Source organism: Heloderma suspectum, chromosome 2, assembly GCF_057233095.1.
Source record: "Heloderma suspectum isolate Gila_16-S chromosome 2, 16-S_ref, whole genome shotgun sequence".
NCBI classification, from domain to species: Eukaryota; Metazoa; Chordata; class Lepidosauria; order Squamata; family Helodermatidae; genus Heloderma; species Heloderma suspectum.
Window position 1 is genome coordinate 406,699,565 of NC_139459.1, and position 19,393 is coordinate 406,718,957.

The window sequence follows — 19,393 nt, forward strand, 5'->3', positions numbered from 1 at the left end:
AGCAGCACAGCATTGGCACCTGCCTGACCTCCAGGGGCAGGCAGTTCCACAGAAATGGGGCCACCACCCTGAAGGCTCTTCTTCCAGTGGTGGTGACCTGCAAGGTGTGTGCAATGTCTGTTTTCCTGCCGGAGAACAACACGGCCCACACCTGCGACAAGTGGCCCAGCCGGTGGCCGCGGCTGGGGACAAAGCGCGCTCGCGCGGCGGGGAAGGCCGCCCCGCCGCAGACACAGCGCGCTCGCGCCCGCTGGCGTCGGCCCGCGGCAGCGCCCGCTCCCGCGGGGGCGGCGAGCCGGGCCGAGCAACAGGCCGCGCCAGCCGAGCGCGCTGCCGCTCCGCGTCGGGCTCGGGGGCTCGCGGGCCCTGCCGCGCCCCCCGAGCTCGGCCGGCTCCGGGAGACTGGGCTCCCGCTCCGCTTCCAGCGCCGCCAGCCCCGGCCGTGCCCGCGCCGCGCCGCGCGGGCCGGGCACTGCGCGGGCCAGGGGCGCGGGGCGCTCGCGGGGGGCGCGCCCCAGCCTGTGGCGGCGGCGCCTTGCCGGCGAGCGGCGGCCGCGGCGGAGCGGCTCCCCCGCAGAGGCAGCTGCCGCGCTCGTGCGGCGCGGCCGGAGGGGCGCGCGCGGGGGCTGGGGTGACGCGCGGGCGCCCGCCTCGCGGCCCTGCGGCGGAAGCTGCTGCCGCGGGGTCGTCGCGCGGAGGCCGGCTGCCCCCTGGCCGCGCTGGAGCGGCTGGGCGCAAGGCCGAGGCGGCGCGGGCCTCCTGGCGCTGCTGGACGAAGGGGCCCGCGCGCCCGTCACGGCCACGCGGGGCGCGGCCCGGGCCGGCCGGCTCAGAGCAGGGCCGGCGAGGGGGGCCGAGGGCACGCGGCCGAGCCCGCCCCGCAGGGCCCGGGAGGAGCCGGCGGGCAGCGCGGGCAGGGGCCCGCCGGCGGGGCGCACCAGCCTCCCGCGGGCCGCCGCTCCGTCCTCTGCGGCGGGCTGCTGGGAGGCGGGAGCAGGGCGCGCGGCCGGGCCGGGGCGGCCGGGCATGCGGGCGGCCCCGCGCTCCCAGGCCAGGCAGGGGCGCGGGGCGAATCCCGACCGCGGACCCATTCGACGCAAAGGGGGGATCGCATCGCTCGACGAAGCCATTCCGGCCCGAAACCAAAGGAATGCCGAGACCAAAACTGAGATGTCAACGCAGATTTCAAGACGCAAACAGCCCAAATATGTATTCTAAGTTATTAACATTTATATACCACGTTATTGCCTAAAAAGCCATCAACACGGTGCACAACGATTTGAAACAATAAAACCTTGCGATGATAAAAAAAAACAGCCACAGCAACATAAAAATGTTTTTAGAAAACTATATTACACTTGAATATGGAGGAGTCGCCCGGCTTGATCAGGCACTGTTCCCACAGATCTACCCGTGGCCCATTTTGGACTGGCACAAGCAGCGGGAGGCCATGCTGACAGGTGAGCAGGTGGGAGCCGGTCAGGACAGGAGGCTGCCCAGGCAGGCGCCTCCACCTGATGTTCCTTGCCCACACGCGGCCACCCGGGTGGATGTCCATGCCCCGTTTCGAGCCCTGATGCACCCGGCCCCTTCTGCGAATGCTCTTGGCTGCTAATTATTTCCATGCTCTCTCCTGGGGCTGAAGCTTTTGAAACGAACAGCGCACCAGGAGAGGATCTTCCCGCGTTTCAGGAACTATGAGGATTTACTGGATTCCTCCTGGGCGTTCAGTCTCGCAATTCCATGCATTTGCATTGAACAAAGCGCTTTCTACACAGAGCATTTAGAGGTCTTCTCCCTTCTGTGAATTCTTGGAAGTACTGAAAGTTAAGTTGGGAGCCCTGATTGACACCCTATCTGCGCTCGAGTATTTATAGGGCATCTCAACTGTGTGAATTCTTTTGTGTTGCTTAAGGGTCGTGCTCAGAATGAACACTTTCCAGACACCTTTAGAGGGCTTTTCCCTGTGTGAATTGTTTGATGGTGTTTAAGGTGGGAGCTCTGACTAAAGCTCTTTCCACACTCTGAGCATTTGTACGGCTTCTCCCCTGTGTGAATTCTTTGATGCTGTTCAAGCTGGGAGCTCTGACTGAAGCTCTTTCCACACTCTGAACATTTGTACGGCTTCTGCCCTGTGTGAGTTCTTTGATGGTGTTTAAGGTGGGAGCTCCAACTGAAACACTTTCCACACTCTAAGCACTGATAGGGCTTCTCCCCTGTGTGAATTCTTTGATGTGAGTTAAGGTCGGAGCTCCGACTGAAGCTCTTGCCACACGCTGAGCACTGATAGGGCTTCTCCCCTGTGTGAATTCTTTGATGAGACCTGAGTTGGGATCTCTGACGGAAGCTCTTTCCACACACCGAGCATTCATAAGGCTTCTGCCCCGTGTGAATTCTTTGATGCCGTTTAAGGTCGGAGCTCCAGCTAAAGCTCTTTCCACACAGTGAGCATTTATACAGCTTGTCCCCTGAGCGAAGTCTCCGATGTTGTTTAAGGTGGGAGCCCTGATTGAAGCTCTTTCCACATTCAGCTGAAAAAATGAAGAGAGAATGTTTCCTCACTTCAAGGAACAAAGCCGGTGGTTTGCTGTTTTGATTAACAGAGGAAAAATACTGAGTGGAGTGGCAATCTCTTCTAAATACAATAAATTGGCTCTAATGCTGAACAGAACCGGTAACTAGAGTGGTGTGCAGAGACTCATTTCTACCAATGTTGGCGGACTGTCTAGAGGACGTAATCCACGCTAGATGGCTCAGAGCAAGAGGTAAAAACCATCTTCAACAGAATAAAAATTCACAATTAAATCATGCAGCGGCACAAAACGACCCGACCCGCTGAAGGATGCGATCGGGGCTGGCCCCAATTAATGGCCTCAGGCGGGCACATCGGGGTGGAGCGGGAGGAGGAGTGAACTGTGCTGCTGTCCCCCCCGCCACGAGGGCCGGCCTCCTCCTCCAGTGGGGGCCCCCAAGAGCCCTGCCAGCCGCTTTCCTGCTGTGGCATTTGCAGCAGCCCATCTTCCCAGCATGCACCCCCACTCGCCAGAATTCGTGTGAGAGTTTGGGTGTGCCTTGGGCGGCAAGATAGGGTGCACCGAACTTGGATCCATGGCTGATGGTATGGAAAGCCGCTGATAGCCCGAAGAACCAATGTTGTGAAATCTGAATTTCCCAGTGTGACTCATCCACCACCATGAAAATGTGGATCCAACAGTCAGTGTCCCCCAAGACCACCGGGAGTCGAGGGGCCGCCACCCTCTCCCATACCTTCCCCCCCCCCCAGCAGTTTATGAATCGGGTGATAACTACGAGAAACCTGAGGCCGCAGGCTAGATTCCTTGAACAAAGACTGCACCTCCGCCTCCTTCGGAAGAGTGGGGACCATGCGCTCCGGAGAGGAAGGACGAAGCACCTCTGAGATCCTAAGCCCAACCTGGCTGCCTTTATCACTGAAGGGCATGGCTCAGAGGACAGGGGCGAGGCCTCCCCCTCCAAGCAGCTTCTCCATATCCTGATTGCACAGGCTGAAGACTGACAGCCATGGGGAGTAGGGGTTAGAGGGCTGGCCTGGGACTCTACTCCCCACTCGGCCAGGAAGCCCACTGGGTGACTTGGGCCAGTCGCTGACTCTCCGCCTGACCAACCTCACAGGGGTTTTGTGAGGATAAAATGGAGAGGAGGAGAACCATGAACGCCACCTTGGATTCTTTGCAAGAGGAAAAAAAGGCAGGATATAAAGTAATAATAAAATATATTACTTTATAAATACTGTCTTTCGAGACTGGTGTTGAATAGATTTTCTCCCACTCTTTAGACACCAGCTAGCCTTTTCCCAGTTGACTGAGTCCCTCCACATGTTCCCAGACTGTTTCTCTGACAGATCTCTCAAGAGGGTGACATTTAGCCAGGAGAAACATCTGCTAGGAAAACACATCTGGTAGGCCTATGGAGAAAGGGTCCAACCACAGCCAAGCACCCACCTGCTGATCTCTCCCCTCCCTCAGAGCCCTGGACAAGGGGGTCACCCACTTCTTCCTGCCAGGAGATGAGATCAGATCTGGGAATGGGAAGCCCTGTTGCAGAGGACAGAAAGAGCGAAATTACTTCTGGCACTTCCCGACTATAGCATTTGTTTAGCGATTTCAAAACACCCAGTCTGAAGGCTCCCGCCCCTCCTGTGGCAGATCAGGGAATTCTTTCCTATTTTCATCACCTAGCCCTGCAGAGGACACAGAATTGGGTGGGATAGCTAATACCCTGGAAGACAGAAACGGAATTCAAAGGGATCTTGATAGGCTGGAGCGCAGGGCAGAAAACAACAGAATGACATTTAACTGGGAAAAAGAACTGATTGGATTTCCAATGGCTGCGAGGCTCTGGGAGTAGGAAAGTGATTGATTTGGGGCACAAGTGGAGTTTTGGGCAGCCCTTCCTGTCAAAGGCCAGGGCACCAGTACAGGGGAAAGGATACTGAAAGCGAACAGCCGGCAAGGCAGATGGTGCCCTGGGGAAAGGCTGGTCTGGCGGACCGTGGCCTACGATGCCAGTGTAAAGGACTCCTTGCACACGATGGGGTCCACCTCGCAGGGAAGGGGAGAACGGTCTTGGCAGGAGCCTCACAAACCTGACTGAGAGGCCTTTAAACAGGTGGGGTGGAAAAGCCCAGAGCTCAGGACTACTAGGCCACGTTTTATGGAGGCCTAGTAGTTCTTTATGGAGAAGAACACGCAGGACTGAGAGGAGACAAGGCACGGGAGGTGGATCCCACTAAGACCTATGGATGGGAACCAAACAGGATGAACTTGAAATACTAATGTATAATCTAATAGGCATTACTGAGACTTGATGGGATGGAACTCATGATTGGAATAGTGCCACTGAAGGAGAGACCCTGTTCAAAAGGAATAGGCCCAGCAGGAAGGGAGAGGGAAGAGTGCTTGTTGTTGTTCAGTCGTTCAGTCGTGTCCGACTCTTCGTGACCCCATGGACCATAGCACGCCAGGCCTTCCTGTCCTGCGCTCTCTCCCGGAGCGTGCTCAAGTTCATATTCATTGCATCCGTGTGCTACATGCCAGGAATATATCCACCTGTGAAGAAACCCATGATGCTGAGCATGGAAGCTCTGTTGGAAGCCTTTGGGTACAGACTTGAGGGAGAGAGGAACAAGAAGGATTGCAGTGTGGGAGTTTACCACCCAGCCAGAAGACATGGACGGTGCTTTCCTGGAACAGATAACAAAACTCCCACAGAGGCAAGAACTAGTAATTATGGGGGATTTCAACTCTCCTGACATCTGCTGGAAGCCTAACTCTGCAATCCAACTCTGAACATCCAATACATTTTTGACTGGAAAGAAATGGTAGATGAAGTGGATGTGGCAGGAACCTTAGGGGAAAGTGTCCATGTCGTCTTGGAATTCATGACAGAGAGCGCTGTGAAAACTGAGCTTAGCTGGATGCGCGACTTGGATTTTAGGAACACCAATTTTTAGAAGGTCAGAGAAAAGTTGGTTCAGATCCTGTGGCTAGAAGGAAAAATGAGCTCCAGAAGCAAGGGAGATCCTGAGAAGGCACAGTCACAAACCATTCCCATGAGAAGGAAAAACAGGGACCCCTGTTGTTTCCCGCCTCCCAGCTGAGCAGAGCAGAGCAGAGCAAGCTGCTCCAGCTGGTCCAGGGACTACAGAAGCAGGCAAGCTCCCAGAGAGCGAGCGAACAGGGGGAGCAAACAGGAGTTGGCCAGGGGAGTTCGGCAGGGGAGGGCAAGGGGGAGGCCCCTAACATTTTTTTTAATTATTTTTATTTTTTATTTTAATTAACTTTTTTCCATTTATTTGTCTTGTAACACACACTTTCACACCAGTGGGACCCTGCTTTTAACCTCTACTGAGCAGAGGAGCAGGCACAGGCTAGTATAGAACAATCACAAAGCTAGACACAAAAAGGGAAAAGAGGCTATGGAAGGACAAGACTCTCCAGTGGTGGTGACCTGCAAGGTGTGTGCAATCTTTGTTATCTTGCAGGAGAACAACATGGCCTACACCTGCGACAAGTGCAAGTTGATCACGCTGCTGGAGGAAAAAGTAAGTGGACTGGAGCGGCGACTGTCGACCCTCCGGGGAATAAGAGAACACGAAGAGTTCTTGGACAGAATGGGGGAACTACAGCAGCAAAGGGCAGACCAGAAGCTTGAAGAGCAACAGCAAGAGGAGGCAGTGGGAAATGCTGAGGTGATGAAAAATGGAGTAGAGGATACTCCTTGGAAAAGGGTGACAGGAGAAGAAGAACTAGACGCCGCTCTGCACCAGTGGAAGCAGTGGAGCTGTGGAACCGATTCCAGGTACTTGCGGATGAGACTGGAGGACAGCCTGCAGAGGAAGAATCACAGGGGAACCTGCATGAGAGCGAGCAAGAGGCTGAAGGTCAGTCCAACAGAGGCGATGAAACCCAGGCCTACAAGAAGAAGAAGAGAAGGGTGGTAGTAGTGGGAGACTCCTTGCTGCGTGGGATCGAGACCCAAGTATGTCGCGAAGACCCGTGGACTCGCCAGGTATGCTGTCTCCCGAGAGGACAGATTAGAGATGTGACTGAAAGGTTGCCTGCACTCATAAAGCCCACTGACAGGTATCCCTTTCTTCTCATCCACGTGGGAACAAATGATACCGCCAGGCGGAGCTACGAAGAGATCACGTCAGACTTTGAAGCTTTGGGAAGGAAACTCAAAAACTTTGGGGCCCAGATAGTTTTCTCATCCATCCTTCCAGTAGTTAGAAGAGGGATAGAAAGGGAACGAAAAATACTCCGGGTGAATGACTGGCTACGAAGGTGGTGCCGACGAGAGAGATTTGGATTCTGGGACCACGGGCTATACTTCCTGGAAGAGGGGCTGTTGGCTAGGGATGGGTTGCACCTCACAAAGGATGGGAAGAATGTGTTTGGCCACAGCATGAAGAACTTCATCAGGAGGGCTTTAAACTGAATCCTACAGGGAAGGGAGATGTAATGTTGGGGGTAACAATGGACATAGGCGCATGCACTGCACCGGAGAGAACAGCTCTGATAGCGCCCAATAATAGTCTTCAGGCACATGTAGGAAGAAAGCCAGACTATGAAGCACATGGTCTTCGATGTCTATATACTAATGCCCAGGGTATGGGAAACAAACAGAACGACCTTGAACTCTTAATACAAGAGGGAAATTATGACTTGATAGGTATAACTGAGACTTGGTGGGATGACTCTCATGACTGGAACACAGCAATGGAAGGATATCACTTGTTCAAAAAGAACAGGAGGAACAGAAAGGGAGGTGGGGTTGCACTGTATGTGAAAAATACTCTGCACAGAAATGCAGGAGGAGGAGCTTGGTAGCCCCATCAAGAGCATCTGGATCAAAATAAATGGAGCAAAGCATAAAAGGAACCTGGTGGTCGGAGTCTACTACCGGCCACCCAACCAAGGAGAAGACAAGGATGAAACTTTTGAAAAGCAAATAGCCAATGTTTCAAGGAAGCATGATGTAGTAGCAATGGGGGACTTCAATTTCCCCGATATTTGTTGGGCGACAAATTCTGCAAAACATGGCCCCTCCAGGAAATTCCTGACTTGTGTGGCGGATAACTTCCTCCTACAGAAAGTAGAGGAAGGAACTAGAGGATCGGCTATCCTTGACTTGATCCTAACCAACAGAGATGACTTAGTGGAGAAAGTAGCAGTTACAGGAACTCTGGGGGAAAGCGACCATGTTGTACTTGAGTTCTTGGTTCTAAGGGAAGCAAAAGCCGAGTGTAGTCAAACGCGTACCCTAGATTTTAGGAAAGCTGATTTTCATAAACTCAGAACAATGATCAGCAAGGTCCCATGGCAAGCTATGCTAGTGAGAAAAGGAGTCCAAGATGGGTGGGAGCTTTTAAAAAAGGAAATTCTCAAGGCACAATCACAAGCAATTCCAACAAGAAGAAAAGGTGGAAGACAACAGAAGAAGCCAATGTGGCTTCACAAAAAGCTTAGGGATGACCTGAAAACAAAAAAGGACACATATAGGAAGTGGAAAGAAGGCCAAGTAACCAAGGAAGGGTACAGGCAGATAGCACAGAATTGCAGGGATGGCGTCAGGAAGGCTAAAGCTGAGAATGAGCTGAGGTTAGCAAGGGATGTTAAAAACAACAAAAAGGCTTTCTTCAGCTACGTGCAGAGTAAAAGGCAGAGGAAAGAAATGGTGGTTCAGCTATTAAATAAGGATGGCAAAACGGTAACAGATGACAAAGAAAAGGCAGAGGTGCTGAATTCCTACTTTGGCTCAGTCTTCTCCCAAAAGAGGGTCTATGACCCCCCTGGAAAAGGCGAACTACAGGCTGAAGGGGCAGGATTGCAGCTTGAGATCAACAGGCATATGGTCAAGGAAAACCACATTACTTTGAATGAGTTCAAATCTCCAGGGCCAGATGAACTGCATCCTAGAGTCATAAAGGAACTGGCAGAAGAACTCTCAGAACCGCTGTCTATTCTCTTTGAGAAATCATGGAGGACGGGGGAAGTGCCAGATGACTGGAGGAGGGCTAACGTTGTCCCTCTCTTCTACAGACCAGTCAGTCTGACATCAATCCCTGGCAAAATTCTGGAGCACATCATAAAGCAATCCATCTGTAAGCACTTTGAAAACAATGCAGTGATGACTTGAAGCCAACATGGATTTGTCAAAAACAAGTCCTGCCAGACAAATCTGATCTCATATTTTGATCACGTAACCTCCCTTGTAGACCGTGGGAATGCTGTGGACATCATATACCTCGACTTCAGCAAAGCTTTCGACAAAGTGCCCCATGACATCCTGATGAGCAAACTAGCTCAAAGTGGGCTAGATGAAACAACAATCCGGTGGATCCACAGTTGGCTACAGAATGGGACTCAAAGAGTGCTTATGAATGGGACCTTCTCAAGCTGGGGAGAGGTAACGAGTGGGGTACCGCAGGGCTCAGTCCTGGGCCCAGTGCTCTTCAACATTTGAAGTGTTCTTCAACCTTCGGGGGAGGGGCTGGTGGCGCAGTGACCCCTCCTGGAGGCCGAGCCCGGGTGCCACGCTGGCTGTGGAGTCCATCCTGCAGCAAGCCTCCCAGGCTGGCATGCGAGACACAGCCACAGCACTGGGGTCCCCAGCCGGGGGAGAGGGGCCTGGCAGCAGTGGGCCTGCCACAAAGGGGGGGCGAAGGGTGTGGGAAGAGGGGCGAAAGGCCCCTCGGCTTGGTTCGCTGGCCAGCTGATGGTCCAGTGAACCAACCAGACACAGGCGAGCTCTGGCGCAAACACGTGTTCCGTTGCCCGAGCAGTGGCACAAGTCTCAGCGAGCAAGTGGCAGAGAATGGAGGGCGGCAGACGCTTTCATACTGGCAGTGAAAAGGGGGAGGAAAACGGAGGAAAGCAAAAAGACCCCAATGCTATCGCTGGGCGGGTTACATGCCAAGCAGTCGGTGAACCCTTTCTCGTAAACTTCAGAGATCTGAGTTACGTCTCTGAGAGAGCAAAGGAAGTCAGTCCCGCGAGGAAATCTGGGCAACTGCGATCTGCCTGGTCATCAGGAGGCGACGCCTGGCCAGGCGCCCACTCGCACTCCTTCAGGCTGACTCGCCGGGCGGAGAGGCCAGGTCCGTTTTTACACGCCAAAGGCTACTGCTGGCCGTATGTGCTCTTTGTCACATACGTCTTCCCAGCATGCCTGAGAGGGGGAGACGCCGGTCGAACATGGAGGGAGGCTGGTCCCTTTTTCCCCCGGGGGGGAGAGTGTGTGATGCCACAAGGCTGCTGTTGTGGGAGACACGCAAGGCTCCTATGGGCCAAAGAGCCCTGGCCACTGGGGTGCTTGGAGGCCGCAGCTGCCCCCAGCCTCAGTTTAACCATTAAGAATCAAACAGCGGCAAAACCCTCTCTCCCGTGGTTTGTCAGAACTGAGATGGAGCTGTGAAATGGTTGCCTGGGTGTCCGTTTGGGAGTCAACTGGCTGACAATTCTGCCGCCTCCTGGCTTTCGCAGGAAGGTAAACAGAAAGAGGCTGCTGAAAGCATTTGCCTGGCACCTCTTCAAGGGCCGGCTTCTGGAGGCAGGGACGCCCCTGGTCACATAGAAAGAGTTCTGCCTTGAGTGCATGGCCTGGTGTCTAAGGTTTACTTATGTCTTCATTTATTTATCCACAGACATTTTTTATACTGCCTTTCGGCCCTGAAAGGAACCCACAACGCATTTCACAATGGGAAAACCTCGCAGGCAGTGCCGAGAGCCCGAGTAAAACAGTTAAACCAGAACCATTGCTAGCAAGATTAAAATGGGCAAAAGGCTTCTATGGTGCCTTCCCAAGACGGAGTGAAGCCTCTCTTTCCAAGCGCAGAGTACCATATAATTTTTTCCCCGGAATAAAGGGTGTTTCGTAACAACATGAATCAGATTTAGACTTTTATTTTCATCATGAGATGCTCTTTTGTATTCAGATGAGGCCTCAGTACAATGATGTAGCACTTGGGGAGAAAGATGCAGCCCAGCAACCCAGCACTGGAGGCCAAGATGGAGAAGACCTGCACGGCCACCATGTATTTCCCCTTCGTGCTCAGGTAGGTGGGCACAAAGGACACCCACACGCTGCAGAAGACCAGCATGCTGAAGGTGATCAGCTTGGCCTCATTGAAGGCCCCGGGCAGCTTCCGGGCTAGGAAAGCCACCGTGAAGCAGATGGCAGCCAGGAAGCCCATGTAGCCAAGGGCGGCATAGAACATGGCGACAGACCCTTCGTTGCATTGCAGGACGATCTCTCCAGGCTGGGAGTGCATGTCGGAGTCAGGGAACGGGGGAGAGAGGCCCAGCCAGATGGCACAGATGACAACTTGGACACCAGAACAGGAAAGGACGATGGAGTTGGCCAGACTCTTCCCCAGCCACCCCCTCGCCCTGTTCCCTGGCTTTGTGGCCAGGAAGGCCAGCACCACAGTGATCGTTTTGGCCAAGAGAGAAGAGACGGAAACGGAGAAGATGATGCTGAAGGCTGTTTGTTGAAGAAGGCAGGTGGCTTTCCTTGGCCTCCCAATGAAGAGGAAGGAGGACAAGAAGGAAAGCAGGAGGGAGACGAGGAGAATGTAGGAGAGGTCCTGGTTGTTGGCTTTGACTAGTGGAGTTTCTAGGAATTTAATAAAGGTTCCCAGTACAAATCCCGTGGTTGAGGACAGGAATAGGGCCAAGGAAGCCAGGATGATCCCCAGATGCTCTTCATAGGACAGGAAGGTTGCAACCTTGGGCATACATCCATCTCGGTCTGTGTTTGGATGCTGATTGTCCGGACACTTGGTGCAGTGGTCCGCATCTGGAAAGAACAGGAGTGGCATCTTCCTTGCATCTTTAGCCATCTCTGTCCCGTTACACTGCGCCCAAGCAATCACCTCTGGGTGATTCACAGCACAGATTCACTTCACGCAGGACACAGACCGGCCTGCTGGGCCTCCTCGTTCTCCCACGTGAACAAGCCACAGTTGGTGTCTCATGTGTTTCAACATGACTTCAACCCAGGGATGGGGAACCCGGGGGCCTTATCTGACCTGCAGAGGTTCCCCATCTGGCATGTGCAACCTCCATGAATTCCTCAGGGGGCAGGGCTTGGCCTCCAATCTCCCTCCCTCTGGCGGGATCCCCTGTGTTATCTCCGATGTAAAGGAGACAGTTTGGTGAGACAGAGGAAGAGATAGAATTTGAGCTCTCCAAGCATCTTAAAGTTGTGCTGCTGCTGCTCTCTCTCTCTCTCTCTCTCTCTCTCTCGGGAGACTGATGTGGGAGCAGTGGATGTTGGCTGCCCATTTGAGTGTTCAAGCCAGCCTTCCTGGTGCCCTCTGGATGTCTTGGACTACAACTCCCATCATCCATATCCAGCATGATTTAAGCTGTGCCTCCACCTATGCTCAAGCTCTGCTCAACCAGGGTCATGCAATGAAGCGGAGTGGTGGAAGATTCAAGGCAGAGAAAGGGAGGACTTCTACAAAGGATGCATAATTAAACTGTGGAGTTTGCTACCACAAGATGCAGAGATGGCCGCCAACTAGGACAGTTTTACGAGGGGATTGGGCAAATTCATGGGGGAGGAGAGGACTGTCGATGGCTCCAGTCCTGATGGCTCTGTACTGCCTCCAGTATCAGAGGCAGTATGCTGGGGAACATGGGCGGGAGGGTGCTGTTGCTCTCGTGTCCTACATGTGAGCCTCCCATTGAGGCAACTGGTTGGCCACAGGGGGAAAAGAATGCCAGGCGAGATAGGACCTTGGTCTGATCCAGCAGGGCTCTTCTTAAGTTTTTATGTATGCTTGTGAATAAAGGCAAATATTTCAACATGCGACTAAGCCTCCACTGACCTCCTTCCAAAGGAAACCCAACCCTGGCGAGCGCTCCACCCCTGGGAGTTCTCGTCGTGCCAAGAAGTGGGGCGAACATAACAATCTCGGCCATGGAGGGCTTGCACACTATGTCAAGTGCGGGTGATGGTGCGAATCCCTACCCATCCACTGCGTCCCCATCCACCCCCATGTGGCTTGCTTTGTGAAATAAATTGTGGACTTTGCAAGATCCAACTCCAGAAATGCCTTTAAGGAAACCTTCAGAGGCCACATCTGGGTGGATCTTTGCCCTCCTCCTCAGGGCTGCCTTCTCCTCTGGAGTCACCCACCTTCCTGGGTGGAGATGGTCCCTTCCGCACAGGGAGCGCAGTCGTAGCAGCAAACGGGCCTTCCTTCCTGAGCCACCTTCTTGAATCCAGGGCGACAGCTCTCCACGCACCGGGAATGCGGCAGGGGCTGAACACAGAGACACGGACCAACAAGGACAATGCGTCAGGATGCATTGATCAGCAGAAATGGAGATCGAGCTGAGAAGGACCCAGCAGGACCTCTAGGGGTTAACCTGAAGCCTGCGGCGGAGCACAAGCACGTGCAGCTGGAAGAACTCCACGCTGCCCCCCCCCCCGTTCACTCCGCCAGGGCCTCCCCTTCCTCCCCTTCCTCCGTTGCTTCCCTTGTGTTGTGTCGAGTCTAAAGTCGTTATTTTTCACGGCTGTTTCTAAGCCTCCGCTGCTTCGCCACAGTGCAGGCGGCGCTCTGCTGGCTGAGTCGCAAGAGGAGGAGGAAACTGGGCGCCACGACTCGCCGCTCCCCACCTGAGGTGGCCCAGGCGCCACGAGGCGCGGTGAGGCGGCACAGCCCGCGTGCTCTCCCCATCTCCCCCGCGCTCCCACAGACAGGCCTGACCCAGGGCCTGTGATGTGCGCTGAAGGTGTGAAGAAGCCTGTGGAATGAAGGGGACGACTCTCCCCACCTGGCTGAGCCACTTGGGCCACACAATGGCGTCCTGATCGAGGGCGACGGTGAGGCCTGGGGGTCCCCGTCTTTCCATGCTCCCGAATTTCACCCTGACGACGGACCTATTGGGAAACACCACCCAGTTCACGATGTCAAAGTCGGCTGCCGGGTCCCCGTTCTCGTCCAGATACACGCCATCCATGGAACGGTTGTAGAACTGGGGGTTTCTCAGGAAAGGGTGAAGCTGGAACGGCAGAGGGAACACCGGCATGGAGGAGACAAGCAACCACGGTCGATGCCTCGGTTCTGCCCATTTCCCACGGTTCAGGACTGGTTCCAGAAGCAAGTGGCTGAGTGCATCCCTTGACCTTCACAAGGGACCCGATTTCCTTCCTCTGTCTCCTTTAGAGATGGGCAGCTAAACCCATTTGACGTTTTGTCTCCTGGGGAGAATTCTATACCCTGGGCTTGGCCTGAACCTCGGGGAAAGGGAGGCCGGCCACCCCATGGGGCACGTTTGGGGCACCTTTAGAAGCCAGCAAATTGTCGGTTACGTAACTAAGGCTGCATCCTCCACAGTGGCAGCTGGTGCCCACTGAGGCTGGTGGGCAGCGGGTGGAGGGCTGGGTCAGCAGAGGCGGAGACCAGAGGGTCCGCCAAGGCACGACCAAGGGGTTCAGAGGAGGCGGAGCTGTCTTTTGGGTCCCCAACAGCCAGCAGGCCGTATCACAGAAGGGGAAAACTGGGGCACATGAACGTTAAGATCTTGCATTCAAAGGAGGGGATGGTGAAATCACACAGCCGCACAAAAGCTCTCCTGCGGACCCACGTTCTCCTATTTCATGTGGCAACCCCCATTCCACAGAGGATGAAGTGACTTTAAGGTCATGAGAACAGTGGGGGCAGGGGCGGGGGAGTCACACAACCGTACAAATAAAGATTTCCTATGGTGATGTTCTCCAGGTCGGATCAAGCCCATGATGGGCCCCAGGGCTAGCCATCCAGCCCTAGTCTGCCCCCACTACTGAGCTCACACAAAACATTTGTGCAACAATGTACAGCAATAATAAAGCTTTGAGTGCCTCTCATGGAATGAACCTACTCATACCCTGTGACCGTCATCTGAGGTCCTCCTCTGAGGGAGGCTTGGAGAGTAGCAACAAGGCAGAGGGCCTTCTCAGTGGTGGCCCCCAATTGTGGAACATGCTCCTCACCGAGGCCCACCTGGTGCCGACACTGTCATTTCTTTGCTGCCAGGTTAAGACCTGACTACTCCCAGGCATTTGACAACACACGAATGGGTTTTGTTTTGTTTTTACTGGCCCTGGGGTTTCTTATTCTTGGTTATTAAAATTGTATGCATGTATGTATATATGTCTGTGTGTGCGCGTGTGCACGCTTACATGTTGTATACGAATCGTTTTTATTTTTTGTCACAGTATTGTATTTTTATGGTTTTTAATCTTCGTAAACTACCCAGAGAACTTTGGCTATTGGGTGGTATGGTATATATTTTCGGAATGTCGGCTGTACTTTGATATCAGAGAACACTAGCTAAAGGCTCTACCAAAGAAAACCAAGTGGTGGAAACTTGGGCGCGGGGGAGCCTTCTACTGCGCGAGAGCCAGAATGGCGCTGTGGTGAGAGTGCTGGACTGGGAGTCAGAAGATCCTGGTCCTAGTCCCCACTCGGCCATGACGCTCACTGGGTGATTTTGGGTGACTCGCTGCCTGACCTACCTCACAGGGTTGTTGTGAGGATAAAATGGAGAGGAGGACCATGCATAATTTTGGACCCTAGCATAGGTACGTATCAGGGCAGTATGATATTGGCAGTTCTATCCTCAATTTCTTTCCTAATGATGCCTAACGTGGAGTTTGCCTTTTTCACTGCAGCCTTATACTGGCTTTACGTTTTCATGGAGCTGTCCGGCTCCTAAAATACATTTAATCTTTCTTCTTAGTTTTATTTTAATAAAGGGCAAATACTACATCTTTCCTATGACCATGGTATCCTCCTGGACCGCCTGGAGGGGTTGGGCATTGGAGACACCGTATTGCGGTGGTTCCGGTCCTTCCTCTCCGGCAGGTGCCAGAGGGTAGCACTGGGAGAGGAGGTTTCGGACCCGTGGCTGCTCACTTGTGGGGTGCCACAGGGTTCCATCCTCTCCCCGATGCCATTTAACATCTATGTGAAGCCACTGGGGGCTATCAGGAGACTTGGGGTGCGGTGTCACCAATATGCGGATGACATGCAGCTCTACCTCTCATTCAAATCTTCACCAGGGTTGGCCATAGAAGCCCTGTCCAAATGTCTGGAGACAGTGAGTGGCTGTATGGGGAGGAATAAGCTGAAGCTGAACCCTGACAAGACCGAGGTACTCTTGGTGGGAGACAAGAGGAGGCTGGGGGATGTCGACCTGGTGTTGAATGGGGTACAGCTGCCCTTGAAAGACCAGGTCCGCAGCCTGGGGGTCATTTTGGACTCCCAGCTGTCCATGGAGGCTCAGGTGTCAGCTGTGAGCCAGACAGCGCTGTATCAACTCCATCTGATACGGCAGCTGTGCCCCTTCCTTCCCGACTATCTGCTCCCATCGGTAGTACATGCTCTGGTCTCCTCTCGTTTAGACTACTGTAATGCGCTCTACATGGGGTTACCCTTGAAGACAGTTCGGAAGCTGCAGCTCGTACAGAACGCGGCGGCTCGCTTGATTACAGGCAGCTGCTGGTGTGATCACATCACTCCAGTGCTGAAGGAGTTGCACTGGTTCCCAGTTGTTTTCCGGGCCAAATTCTAGGTCTTGGTTTTGACCTTTAAAACCCTATACCAGGCTTCAGGCTCACTACTCTCAAGGAGCGCCTCCAGCAACGCCAGACAGGCCGCTTAACAAGATCAGCCTCGGATGGCCTTCTCTCTGTCCCATCAGCCAGGACAGCTAGGCTGGTGAGGACGAGGGAGAGGGCCTTCTCTGTGATGGCCCCCACTCTGCGGAACTCCCTCCCTAGGGAACTCCGCCATGCCCCCTCTTTAATGAGCTTCTGCCACGCATTAAAAACGTGGTGGTTCAGGCAGGCGTTCAGGGTGGGTTAGAGTATTCTTTATGATGTTTTTAATGTAGAATTTCATTGTTTTAACTGTTTTGTTGTACATTGCCCAGCGTGGCTGGGTGACCAATAAATCTAATAAATAAACATAATAATGTTTAGGCTGCCTTTAAGGGTGAAACCCTCTCAAGGTGGCGATGTGAAGTTTTTAACTTGGACAGGGAAGGGTGTGCTGAGGAGGGTGTTGCCCTGTACATCGAAGAGGGCATAGTGTCGAGCGGACTGGAGCCCCAGAAGGGGCGGGCTCTGAAGGAGGACAAGGAGACCGCAGAGAAGCTGAATGAATTCTTCTCATCTGTCTTCACTGCAGAAGATATAGGTTGAAAACTGATGTTTTCGGGAAGGGAGTCTGAGGAACTGAGGCAAATGGTGGTGACAAAAGATGGAGTTCTCAACCTTATTGATAAATTGAAAGTACATAAACCACCAGCCCCAGATGGTACCAATCCTAGAGTTCATGAAGAACTCAGATATGAAATTGCTGATCTTCTAATCAAAATAAGCAACATGTCCCTAAGATCAGCCTCTGTACCAGAGGACTGGAAGTGCCCCATGATCTCCTGATGAGCAAAGTTGCTCAAAGTGGGCTAGATAAAACAACGATCCGGTGGATCCACAGTTGGCTACAGAATTGGACTCAAAGAGTGCTTATCAATGGGACCTTCTCCAACTGGGGAGAGGTAATGAGTGGGGTCCCGCAGGGCTCAGTCCTGGGCCCAGTGCTCTTCAATATGTTTATGAATGACTTGGAGGAGGAGGTGCAGGGAATGCTGATCAAATTTGCAGATGACACAAAACTGGGCGGGATAGGTAATACTTTGGAAGACAGAAACAAAATTCAAAGTGATCTGGATAGACTGGAGCGCTGGGCAGAAAACAACAGAATGACATTTAATAGGGAGAAATGCCAAGTTCTGCACCTAGGAAAAAGAACCCAAATGCACAGTTACAAGATGGGGGATACGTGGTTCAACAACATGACAAGTGAGAAGTTACAACTGGGGCGAAGAAAAAAACTGGGTAAGAGGAGATTGTGCTGTAAATATTATATGTTCAGAATGTGCTATGGAGAAAAATCTGAATTTCTTGCCTCAGGGATGATGGAATTGTACAAGTTAAGTTTAAAAAATGCTCCCACCACAAAATTATTATCTATAAAAACATGCATTGAGCAGGGGGTGGGACTTGATGGTCTTATAGGGCCCTTCCAACCCTGCTATTCTATGATTCTATGCAAAACAGTTCTGCACATAGTGGAGAAATAATGGGGGCAAGTGCAGCTTGGCACTAGCGTAATTGTCACCAGAACGATTAGGGCTCCCCATGCCTCCCCAGCACTGCAGACGGGGGAGGGAGGGAGGGACACGCCCCAGCGGAGCCCGGGAGGCGCCCAAGTAGTCGCCCAGTCAGGCGGCCAGAGGGCTCGGAGAGAGGCACTGCTGTTCTCCCAGCCCAAGGGAGCTCCCGGGCAGAGTGTGGGTAGGTGGGTGGGGTCCTCCTCTGGGGCGGGGGGCACGAGGAGTGGGCCCAGGCAGCACAGAGGGGTCGGCCAGTGAGGGGCTCTGTTAAATCCAGCATCTCCCCTCATTTGCTGATATTCTTGGGTTCTAAATCCAAGGCACTCAGGCTGGAACCGGACAACGGACCGTCACAGTCAGCACAGCTATCCGAGACGGGAAAGGGAGTACCTGCCATGGCTGCAGCCTCTGCACGTCCAGCCTGCCTCCCCCCTCCACCGCCCTCCTCTGGGAGCTGGACGAAGAAGCGGCATCCAAGGCTCGGGCCACAGCCTGGATGGCGCTGTAAATGACGTGGTTGTCTAGGGACAGGAACCTCTCCAGGTCCTCCTGGGGCAGGAACTCCAGGTCCTCCTTCTGCCTGCATCTTGTCCAGCCTTTCACAGACCACGCACGCTTCGCGTATGAGCACCTAAATGCCCTCACCCCAAACTTTTTGATAGGAGAGAAAAGGAATCGAAAATCAGTGTATTTTGTCCGTCTCTTTGTCTGGATGAAGAAGGAAAAAAGACCATGGATGTGTTGGAAAGATACTTCGTGAATCAACTCCAAGGTGATGTCCCACAAAGCGGTTGTGATCCAGACTTTCCCTACAACAGGTTTCATCAAACTTTTAATTACTTTTTGCATAATGTGTAATCCATTTAAGAAGGAACTCGTCTCTGCACAATAAACAAAAGCATTGACTTGTCTCCACTTGTGGAATGCAGGATAACGGATCACCACTTTGTTATTATTCACTTCTGGGATGGTTTGCGTGAAACCAACGCAGACACCGTTCCTGCTGAGCTCCGGCGTCAAGGTCTTCACACATCTCTCTCCGTTGTCGGTGTCTGGAGCGATGAGACCTGTCATTGTCCACCTGAAATGCAGGAGCAGTCTGACAATCCCCGGGTACTGGGTTCCTTCTTTGGGGACCGTCGGGTAGAAAAACGGGAACTGAGTTTGATCACTCAGAACGTGAGAAACAAAACCAAAATTGACCTGATAAAGGACGGAAGAGAATGTTAGTTTGTTTTACTTCCCAACTAAATTGTAGAATCATAGAACAGTAGGGTTGGAAGGGGCCTACAAGACCATCGAGTCCAACCCCCTGCTAAATGCAGCAATCCAAGTCAGAACATCCCCGACAGATGGCTGTCCAGCCTCGTCTTGAACGCCTCCAGTGTGGGAGAGCCCACCGCCTCCCCAGGTAATTGGTTCCATTGTCGTATTGCTGTAACAGTCAGGAGGTTTTTCCTGATGTTCAGCCGGAATCTGGCTTCCTGTAACTTGAGCCCAGTATTCCGTGTCTTGCACCCTGGGATGATCAAGAAGAGATCCTGGCCTTCCTCTCTGTGACAACATTTCAAGGACCTGAATAGCGCTGTCCTATCTCCCCTCAGTCTTCTCAAGGCTAAACATGCCCTGTTCTTTCAGTCTCTCCTCATAGGGCTTTGTTTCCAGTCCCCTGATCA

The 19,393-nt window shown here is 53.2% G+C and overlaps 2 protein-coding genes across 2 annotated transcripts; both read right to left on the reverse strand.

Annotated features, from left to right (window-relative positions):
• Positions 1-796: 796 nt before the first annotated feature.
• On the reverse strand, positions 797-4,179 carry LOC146356772 (uncharacterized; the record flags this gene model as incomplete). Its single annotated transcript, XM_084831990.1, has 2 exons — positions 797-2,531; positions 3,981-4,179. Coding segments are annotated over 2 exons (807 nt in total), but the record flags the coding sequence as incomplete, so codon positions are not given.
• Positions 4,180-10,435: 6,256 nt separating this feature from the next.
• Positions 10,436-13,517, reverse strand: LOC146356773 (vomeronasal type-2 receptor 26-like). The gene is made up of 3 exons (XM_084830289.1): positions 13,332-13,517; positions 12,688-12,814; positions 10,436-11,340 (listed from the first exon to the last, which is right to left on the reverse strand). Exons 1-3 carry the CDS (start codon positions 13,515-13,517, stop codon positions 10,436-10,438), a joined length of 1,218 nt encoding a protein of 405 aa, XP_084686415.1.
• Positions 13,518-19,393: the final 5,876 nt, after the last annotated feature.